The 10551-nt window shown below is 41.8% G+C and overlaps 1 protein-coding gene across 1 annotated transcript; it reads right to left on the bottom strand.

The window, feature by feature from the left end:
* Window positions 1–1794: 1794 nt before the first annotated feature.
* Window positions 1795–6854, bottom strand: ist1 (IST1 factor associated with ESCRT-III). The gene is made up of 10 exons (XM_004543272.5): window positions 6700–6854; window positions 6036–6136; window positions 5749–5929; window positions 5584–5671; window positions 5393–5476; window positions 5179–5289; window positions 4907–5086; window positions 3972–4073; window positions 3434–3479; window positions 1795–2917 (listed from the first exon to the last, which is right to left on the bottom strand). Exons 2-10 carry the CDS (start codon window positions 6121–6123, stop codon window positions 2751–2753), a joined length of 1047 nt encoding a protein of 348 aa, XP_004543329.1. The 5' UTR covers window positions 6124–6136; window positions 6700–6854; the 3' UTR covers window positions 1795–2750.
* Window positions 6855–10551: the final 3697 nt, after the last annotated feature.

Genomic DNA, 10551 nt, shown 5'->3' with positions numbered 1-10551 from the left:
AGTGGCTGGCTGCTCCAGTCTACATGCCAAAGTATCGTGGGCCAAAACATTGACCCCCAGGTTGCTTCTGATGCGTTCGTCAGAGTGTGAATTGTGAAGTGCTATATAAGAAGCAGTCCACTTACTATTTACAAACACACTCCCGCATTTAGTTTGTTGGGATCTACTCATCTCAACAGCATCCCAACCCTTGGAAACAGAACTCTCGAGTCTTTTTTGGACACCAGTTTAAAAAACAGTCGGCTCAATCACACAGAAAAACACAAATATTATCACAAGTGTGTAAAACGGTGTGACCACAGACTACAAGACTCAAGAAATTCATCTCATACCAATTCAAAACTACAGCAACCTCAAGGCATTTTATATTGTAAAGTAAAGATCCTACAATATTAGATAGAAAACCAACAAGCAGCCTATAATTAGGACTAGGCAACAGTGGGGAGGAAGAACTCCCTTTCAACAGGAAGAAACATCCAGGATAACCAGGCTCAGGGAGGGAAAAGAGAAAAGGAAAAAAGGAGATGATAGGGAGACACAGATAAAACAAACTATGAAAGAGAAAACATGAGCTTTAGGAAAAAGTAAAATTTTAAGCCTAATCTCTCTCCCAAATCCAAACTGAGAGCTGGAGTGAGGCCTGATACCTGAAGGCTCTGCCTCTCATCCTACTTTTAGAAACTCAAAGAAAGAACAAAGAGGAGACTGTCCAAAGCCAAATGATCACTAAAACTTAACAGGATGAGTTTTCACATGATTGAGCCGCTCTTAACTCACACCTGTATTGATCACAAGTGTCAAACAGAAAATGAGTCAACTATGACTTGATGCAAGACTATGTTGCGATAACTGAAAGGATCCATTATGTAAAGAGGTTAGTTTCACATTAACTTAAATCACAGTATGTTTTACATAATTGAAAAAATTATTTCCCTTTCAGAGCTTTCCCTTAATGTTAGCGACCTCTGCTGGTTACCATTGAGCATTACAGGTTGTTTTTAAAAAGAAAAACTGATGGAAAATTATGTGCAGACCTTACAAGCTTTCCAGTTCCAAATAGTCTTTTATTAAATTGTTATTGTAGTATACATTGTTTGGGGGGAGGGGAACTATTTTTTGCAACAAGACACTATTTTGTGTCTTAAAGTTTAACATGAAAGAACAATCGAACATAGAAAAGACAGTGAGCAGATCACAGTTCTGTAGGGTTAATTATCTCTCCGTTTTTTCCCAGCTCATGTAAAACTATTAATTAACTGCACGTATAACCCAGTGGGGAAGCTTTTCAAAGCGCTGAGTCATATTATTCAAGGCCACCGTCTATTTGCCATGCAAGCAGAGCCCGGTGTAGTCAGGTTACAGGAACAATAACAAAAACCTCTCACTACATTTATTACAATAATTAGAAACATCTACCTCTAATGCCTGTACAGATTTTTTTTAATCTATCAAGCCAATTAAAACTCAGAATCTGTGGAGTGTAACGCAAATAAGGTCAATTAGAAACTGAAAAACGCATTATGTGTCCAGTCTTGGTGGATAACAGATGCTTAATCCTAAAACAGACTGGCAAGGCCTCAGATGAGAGGTGAAAGGTAAGGCAAATGGAGTGGTGAACATACAGTACAAGACCCATGCACAAGATCACAATGGCACGAACTTTTTCCTCTGCTCTCAAACTTTACATCTAATCAAATCAGTTTGCTGGCTGGCTGCTTTCGCCTGCCAGGATTTTAATTGCAAATTTGTTTGTTCAGTCATAAAAAAAAGTGCAGGTATTTTGTAAAACTGAAATTCAAAAGGGCAAAAAGAAAACTTTATTTGGAGATAGTGTATATAAAACAGATTTGTCAAATATTGAACAACTCCCGGTTGCCAAACTCCTTTTCCTATACAGTTAAATCATTCATGTACATAAGTCTACCTATATTGCTGTAAGTGTATTAAATTACAGATTTCCATACATGTTGTCATTTTACATCTGTGTCCCATCGCCCTCAAACGGAAAAGGTTTGAAACCATACTATTTTTCTGATACAAATACACCTTGAAGTTTGAGAACCTCGGTAATAATGAGTATTTAACAATCCCACAGTGAGAAAAACTGCGTAACACACTGAAAATATGGCTTCTATGTGTCCCGGTACAGCTGAGAAAAACCTCACTACTGTTGGAGCCTCACTTTGGAAACTAAATGGAGATTTTAATGCGTAAAAGCTTGTTCGCCACAGAGGTGGCGCAGCCCGCTATACCTGTCAAACTGGTCTGAGACGGGACTGAGCGACACAGTGGCAAAGACCACAGCGACAGTGTGTCCAAAGTAGAATAAAGGCATGTACTATAAATATCAATCAAACCCAAAACCTTCAGAAAAATCAACACTTAAGATCTAAATGTGAACATATTAATTACCACACAGACAAATGGAAAAGGTTAAACTTCAGTGCGATTTTAAATAAGGAGCGAGAAGGGGTGAATACCCGCATGATTGTTTAAGATTTTATCCAACGTGCCAAATAGAAGAAATGAAAACATGTGGCGCTAAAAAGTACTCTCTCTCATTAGCTGGTCACAGCTATATAAATGAGGTAATAGATTACATGTATGTTTAATATTTGTGTAAAATTACTTCACCAAGAAAGAGGGAGGAGAGCTACCCAAATCTGATTCAGAGCCTTGAACAATTCCTATTTCCTGTTCTGAGCTGTGTAGGTGACACAGGCCTGTTTATGTATATCAGGTTAAAGCATTTAGGTCTTCTTCTTCAGCTCCTCAAAGCGCCGCGTCAAATCATCAAAGTCAATGTCATCCGAGGTGGTGTTGCTTCTGCCCAAGGAGGATGTTGGGAGTGTGTCAGGAACAGATGGGAGTTCTGGAAGAGCGTTGTTGTCATAAATCTGAGCCGAAGGAGCGGGACCTGGAGAGTAACAGGCATTAATTATTTAGGAAAATGTTTGGCAGGTGAGCATTTTAAGGATAACTTAAGTCCTACCCTACTTTATTTTCCCACCTTGTTAAAATCTACTGCAAACAAGACAGATTAAAATAAATAAACAAACGAGGTCTGTTCCACAGACCTCCCCCACCTGTGAGCTGCACTCTGTAACCTTTGCTTTCATTAGTATGAGCCTCACCATCCTTCTGCAGCAAATACACATCAAAGCAGCAAATCTGCTTCCAACAAGCACACTGGCATGCTAATAATGCTCAATTTGCACAATAAATTACAAGATAATTTTGTCAAAGAGTTACGTATATATATGAAATGTTTTAAAAAATTATTTCATGTGGGTAGAGTTAAAAGATTTAAATGCTATTCAAGACTAACTGGCACAATGTGGGTTATAGTTATTTCAGTTGATTCGTTGACAATAAGAAAACAAACTATTCCCCTCTCATCATTTAAGTGCTGCTGATTGTTGACAGAACTCACCTACGCCCTGGGAAGGAACAGAAGGTTTTTCAGTTAGGTCGTCAATCTGAAACAAACAAATGTGTTCGTGATGAACTCATCCCCATATTTAAAAACAAAAACAAATATATACATATATTTGTTAGTATTAATAAGATTTTGATTAATACTTCATTTATAAAAGGCAGATGCAAAAACAAACCAAAAAACAAAAAAGAAAAGAAAAATGGAAACCATCACCTTTAGTGTGCAACACTAAACATGATTTTTGGTAAAGGGCCTCAGTTATCGCTTCTTTCAGTCCCGCTAAGAAAAGCTGATCAGGTCATAGTTAGTAGGTTAAAGTTGGCCAATTTCAAGCTACCTACATCCGTGCAGATGAACCTGAATCTGGGCCTACTCTGAGAAATAATGTTAAAGTATGGAGGACAGGCAGAACTGTAAGCAAGCCGAATAAACAGTTCTTCCCTGAGTGGTTCCCTGCCCTGTCCGTCTGTCCATCTTTGGAAACATGAAGGGGGCATGGATGGAGGGGAAGGGTTCAGTCGTACAGACTTACAGACTCGTATGTAGGGGGAGAAGTGGGCAACTGAGGTGGCTGCCCTCCTCCCATGGGGGGCTGGAAGCTGTTGTAGGTTCCAACGGGTGCATGAAACGGTTCCTGGGGGTAAGCAAAAAAAAAAAAAAAGAAAAAAAAAAAGAAAAAAGTCAAACAAGTTTGAGGAAGGTAGTACATATTACACTACAAGGTCAAAAGTATTGGGCCATACCCCTTTTGTGAACATTTATGAATGAATGGGTCATTCACTGTCACTGAACAGGTACTGTAATACAATGTTACCAGGTTAACAAGTCAGGCTGTTAAATGAGTCACTAAGACTGCTGACTCAATAACTATAGAGTTCTAACATCTGGCATTAACATCAGCCCAAAAACTGCGTGCCAGGAGCTTCATGATATGGGTCTTGATTGATTCCAATAGGTGTAGGTAGCCCAGTACTTTTATCAATATAGTGTATAGTTCTCATACAGAGTAAATACAACAAACTAGAATCTATTTCATCCTGGTGATCTTACTGCCATTAAATTGTCCTCAAAACAACATGCTTCAAAAGTCAGAAGCAGCTGTGAAGGACTTTTCATACTGTTAAAATGTAACAAAATATACTTTTTTTTAGAACAAGTGCTGTAAATGCTCCATGCCATCTATGCCTTTCAGAAATGGATGAAAAGCTGAGGGGTCACTGCCAGTAGTAACAATTTGCTAATTTCTTTAGATGTTCTGAGAACCAAAAACAAAATTCCATCCAGATACACATGTAGCAATATCCTGAAAATGAGCATAACATTATCTGCATGTCATTACAAGGCAAAGTTAAAAAAAGTGTTTTTGTTTTAATATCAGTGAAATGTTCACGTTAAATCTGTAACAGAAAGTAAAAAGCAACACAATATTATTCAACTAAATCATCGTCTTTAAAAGGAAACTCTTACAGCTCCATTGGGAGGTGGATAGTTGAAAGCTGTTGGCATTGGCATAGCCATAGGCATGGGCATAGGCATATGGATTCCAGGAGCTAGAGGAGCTGTGAATCCTCCACCACCTCCTCCTCCAAACTTCCTGTCATTGTCGACATCAATCAGGTCTGCCTCCTCCCCAGTACACACCTCGGGCTATCCGGAGAAGTAGCGGATGGTAAATAAACAAACAGAGGGCAAAATTTCCAACTTTCACATTGAGTAACAACAGATTCTTTGCTGCTTACCCGGACCATGGCGTCAGGTTCATAGGGGACATTGTAGTTCTTTGCGATCTCTATCAAGTAGCGCTCGACCAAGATCTTGGGAGGAGCCTCAACACTCAGTTTGTGCATCAGCTGAAATCAGATATTTGATTAGATGTCGCTAAGAGCACACTAGACAAAAGGTTCATACATTCCTATACAAGCTTGTGGACAGTCACTGGGGAAAAAAAATTACCCTGTCGTTGACTGTGCCAATCTGGTTTGTCCTGCATAGCTTGCCGTACTCCTTGCTATATTTTGCACACAGCTGTTCAGACACCTGAAAGAAGATTTTAGAAACAAGATTGTCAATACTGACTTGAAAGGAATAGATGTAAATACCAAGTGTTTATTATCACTGGAGACAAATTTTTAGATAGAACTTACAATTTTTAGCTCAGACACCTCTGACTGCAGACGAGGAGCTGCCCAGATGAGAGTGGACACTGCTTCCTGTAAGCCTGGATCTAGTTCTCTAATAATGGATAAACAGCAACCGTGTTAACGAGGACGGACACTGAAGGTAAGGAATTTACAATGCTCAGTACTCACTTCATGGACTGAATGAGGCCAAAGCGAGTCAACAGCAGGTCACAGTAAAGCTCTAAGATCTCCATGGCTTCAACCAGATAGTCCTCTCTGATGATGTGCTCCACACGGATCCGTGCCCGCTCATCCTTACCTGATGACAGGTAATCTGCAATCTCTTTCCTGGCCTTCTGAGCAAGCTCAGCTTTATATTAAATTTGGCAATATGGGAAAAGGAAAAAAAAAAACATTAGAACTACTTTACAAATAAAGAGCCACTTCAGCTATTGGAGAGCAGCACAGTGACTCACTTTTCTTTTTCTCAAGGAGTTTGAGTCGGTTGATGACCAGTCGGAGATTGACTCTCAGCCTCTCTGATTTGAAACCTCCTCCCAGCATGATGACGGACAGCCTTTGGACAGGAGAGAGGAGAGGGGAAATAAGTGAAGACGACCTATGGAGCCCATCTAACTTACCATCTCTGATCCAGTGAGTCACTCAATCATGTGAGCATGACCAACCCATCGTAACACAATGACTCCGCACATTCACGCGAAACACAACACAAACACACACACGTAAACAAGGTCAGGAATAAACATAAGTTAGTTACCAACACAAAGTATTAAACTACCAACGACTCAAAACATTAGCTTTAGCTTGACGCCGAGAACAGGTAACAAGAAGGCCAACCATGCTACTTTAAACGATACCGTCTTATCGTGTCCAGTACCGTTTTATCCATTAACATTACAATCATTCATTTTTTAAAAACCCGAGCCGGTGCTTGTGTGAACAAATCTGCTAGCTACAGCCTTTGCTTTGTTAGCAGTCTTCTGTTATCGTTTGTGCTAGCTACCGACCTAGCTCCGTCGTTTAACGTCAACAAAACCAAGTCAAATACACTGAAAGACTTTAAGAATTCAGATAGTTTCGAAATAGTTTAACAGGTTAAAAAAAAAGCCAGAAGCTTACCTGTAAATACGAGTCGAGCGCACACACCAACTTATTTGAGTCTTGTTTCGTCGCTCACTTCACTTCCGTGATTATCTCCAGTGACGTCATGGGGAATAACCCAGGGGCGGGGTTGCTGTCCGAATCAAAGGAGCGTCAATCACAGGTGCAGGTGTGACCCAGTTGTCAGCCGATGACGTTACTTTTTCCTTTTTTTTTTTTTTTTTTTTTTTTTTTTTTTTTTTAAATATGGCCCTAATACTTCTTCTTATAGATAAATAAAACAGTTTGTATGCTATTTTAGAAATACCGCAGCTGTCCACAGTACAGGGTAAACCAATCAGTTTAAATGCTACCTAACACAGAAAACTCCAAAAGTTAATAGTTAACAGAGGTTAAGTTAGGTGGAGGCTAATTACAATGTTTGTTTGTTTTTTTCCTTTGCTTGAAATAATTTAATTGTGGGATAACCCAGTTGATAAAATTAGGGGGGACAAAGGTGGGTTTGGGGACTAGGGGGTATGAATATATTATCAAGATGAAGCAGTCTGTTTCAAATCTGTGGTTTATCACAGCATAAATTAAATGAAATAAACCTCAAAATTAAGTATCCAAGTAAACATTGTACCATAGATTTAAATGAAATAACTGGGAAGCCGAAACAACTACAAACATGTTAAAAATACACAGACTAATCTACAGACATGATTGGTTAATAATTAAAATGATCAATATACAGGGAGTGCAGAATTATTAGGCAAATGAGTATTTTGTGCTGGAAAGGAGAGTTCGTCCGTTAGTCGAACCTCGGATACAGGAGGAACAATGCGGTTTTCGTCCTGGTCGCGGAACACTGGACCAGCTCTTTATCCTCTCCAGGATACTTGAGGGTGCATGGGAGTTTGCCCAACCAGTCTACATGTGTTTTGTGGACTTGGAGAAGGCATTCGACCGTGTCCCTCGGGGTGTCCTGTGGGAGGTGTTGCGGGAGTATGGGGTGTCTGGCCCATTCGATCCCTATACAACCGTTGCAAGAGCTTGGTTCGCATTGCCGGCAATAAGTCGGACTCGTTCCCGGTGGGTGATGGGCTCCGCCAGGGCTGCCCTTTGTCTCCGGTTCTGTTCATAATTTTTATGGACAGGATTTCTAGGCGCAGCCAAGTGGCGGAGGGCTTTCGCTTTGGTGGCCTCAGAATCTCATCTCTGATTTTTGCAGATGATGTGGTTCTGTTGGCTTCATCGGGTGAGGGCCTCCAGCTCGCACTGGAACGGTTCGCAGCCGAGTGTTTAGCAGCGGGAATGAGGATCAGCACCTCCAAATCTGAGGCCATGGTTCTCAGCCGGAAAAGGGTGGAGTGCCCACTCCGGGTCGGGGATGAGTTCCTGCCCCAAGTGGAGGAGTTCAAGTATCTCGGGGTCTTGTTCGCGAGTGATGGGAGAAGGGAGCCGGAGATCGACAGACGGATTGGGGCTGCAGCTGCAGTAATGCGGACGCTGCACCGGTCCGTCGTGGTGAAGAGGGAGCTGAGTGTAAAAGCGAAGCTCTCAATTTACCGGTCGATCTACGTCCCTACCCTCACCTATGGCCACGAGCTGTGGGTAGTGACCGAAAGAACGAGATCGCGGATACAAGCGGCAGAAATGAGCTTCCTCCGAAGGGTGGCTGGCCTCTCCCTTAGAGATAGGGTGAGAAGTTCGGCCATCCGGGAGGGGCTCAGAGTAGAGCAGCTGCTGCTCCACATCGAAAGGAGCCAGCTGAGGTGGTTCGGGCATCTGACAAGGATGCCCCCTGGGCGCCTCCTGGGTGAGGTGTTCCAGGCATGTCCCACCGGGAGGAGGCCCCGGGGCAGACCCAGGACACGCTGGAGAGATTATATCTCTCGGCTGGCCTGGGAACGCCTTGGTGTTTCCCCCGGATAAGCTGGAGGAGGTGGCTGGGGAGAGGGAGGTCTGGGCCTCTTTGCTTAGGCTGCTGCCCCCGCGACCCGGCCCCGGACAAAGCGGATGAGGATGGATGGATGGATGAGTATTTTGTCCACATCATCCTCTTCATGCATGTTGTCTTACTCCAAGCTGTATAGGCTCGAAAGCCTACTACCAATTAAGCATATTAGGTGATGTGCATCTCTGTAATGAGAAGGGGTGTGGTCTAATGACATCAACACCCTATATCAGGTGTGCATAATTATTAGGTAACGTCCTTTCCTTTGGCAAAATGGGTCAAAAGAAGGACTTGACAGGCTCAGAAAAGTCAAAAATAGTGAGATATCTTGCAGAGGGATGCAGCAGTCTCAAAATTGCAAAGCTTCTGAAGCGTGATCATCGAACAATCAAGCGTTTCATTCAAAATAGTCAACAGGGTCGCAAGAAGCGTGTGGAAAAACCAAGGCGCCAAATAACTGCCCATGAACCGAGAAAAGTCAAGCCTGCAGCTGCCAAGATGCCACTTGCCACCAGTTTGGCCATATTTCAGAGCTGCAACATCACTGGAGTGCCCAAAAGCACAAGGTGTGCAATACTCAGAGACATGGCCAAGGTAAGAAAGGCTGAAAGACGACCACCACTGAACAAGACACACAAGCTGAAACCAAGACTGGGCCAAGAAATATCTCAAGACTGATTTTTATAAGGTTTATGGACTGATGAAATGAGAGTGAGTCTTGATGGGCCAGATGGATGGGCCCGTGGCTGGATTGGTAAAGGGCAGAGAGCTCCAGTCCGACTCAGACGCCAGCAAGGTGGAGGTGGAGTACTGGTTTGGGCTGGTATCATCAAAGATGAGCTTGTGGGGCCTTTTCGGGTTGAGGATGGAGCCAAGCTCAACTCCCAGTCCTACTGCCAGTTTCTGGAAGACACCTTCTTCAAGCAGTGGTACAGGAAGAAGTCTGCCTCCTTCAAGAAAAACATGATTTTCATGCAGGATTTTCAGCTCCATCACACGCGTCCAAGTACTCCACAGCGTGGCTGGCAAGAAAGGGTATAAAAGAAGAGAAACTAATGACATGGCCACCTTGTTCACCTGATCTGAGCCCCATTGAGAACCTGTGGTCCATCATCAAATGTGAGATTTACAAGGAGGGAAAACAGTACACCTCTCTGAACAGTGTCTGGGAGGCTGTGGTTGCTGCTGCACGCAATGTTGATGGTGAACAGATCAAAACACTGACAGAATCCATGGATGGCAGGCTTTTGAGTGTCCTTGCAAAGAAAGGTGGCTATATTGGTCGCTGATTTGTTTTTGTTTTTGAATGTCAGAAATGTATATTTGTGAATGTGGAGATGTTATATTGGTGTCACTGGTAAAAATAAATAATTGAAATGGGTATATATTTGTTTTTTGTTAAGTTGCCTAATAATTATGCACAGTAATAGTCACCTGCACACACAGATATCCCCCTAAAATAGCTAAAACTAAAAACTACTTCCAAAAACATTCAGCTTTGATATTAATGAGTTTTTTGGGTTCATTGAGAACATGGTTGTTGTTCAATAATAAAATTATTCCTCAAAAATACAACTTGCCTAATAATTCTGCACTCCCTGTACTTGAATTCCACTTTTGAAATAAAATAAAATGAAGAGCTGCTTTTCACTGTGAAATTGATCGTTTCCAGTCTGGGAAATTACATGTCTTTGATCTATAAATACAGTCTTTACAAAAAGATATCAATTAATATGCATTAGTGAGAGAAGTACCTACTTTATTCAAGGTTTAGAGGCTATTTTATATTATTTGCATAGTTCCCACACTACAGAGTGAGTACAATACCCAGTTGTTGTCTGCCCAGAATGATTCAGAGGATCACTAGCTTACATTTTATAAGAGTGTAAAGAGATAAGACTCCCTTAGAAAATGGCTTAATATTCAGAGGA

Source organism: Maylandia zebra, linkage group LG1 (genome assembly GCF_041146795.1).
Source record: "Maylandia zebra isolate NMK-2024a linkage group LG1, Mzebra_GT3a, whole genome shotgun sequence".
Classification (NCBI taxonomy): domain Eukaryota; kingdom Metazoa; phylum Chordata; class Actinopteri; order Cichliformes; family Cichlidae; genus Maylandia; species Maylandia zebra.
Note: the sequence above shows the minus strand (reverse complement) of the source record. Positions and strands in the feature narration are given on the sequence as shown.

Coding starts and splice junctions, on each gene's coding strand:
- ist1 (XM_004543272.5), bottom strand. CDS start 6,123: ATGCTGGGAGGAGGTTTCAAATCAGAGAGGCTGAGAGTCAATCTCCGA. Junction 5,672..5,748: donor GGCCTCATTCAGTCCATGAA/GTGAGTACTGAG, acceptor ATCCATTATTAG/AGAACTAGATCCAGGCTTAC. Junction 3,480..3,971: donor CTCCCCCTACATACGAGTCT/GTAAGTCTGTAC, acceptor TGTTTGTTTCAG/ATTGACGACCTAACTGAAAA.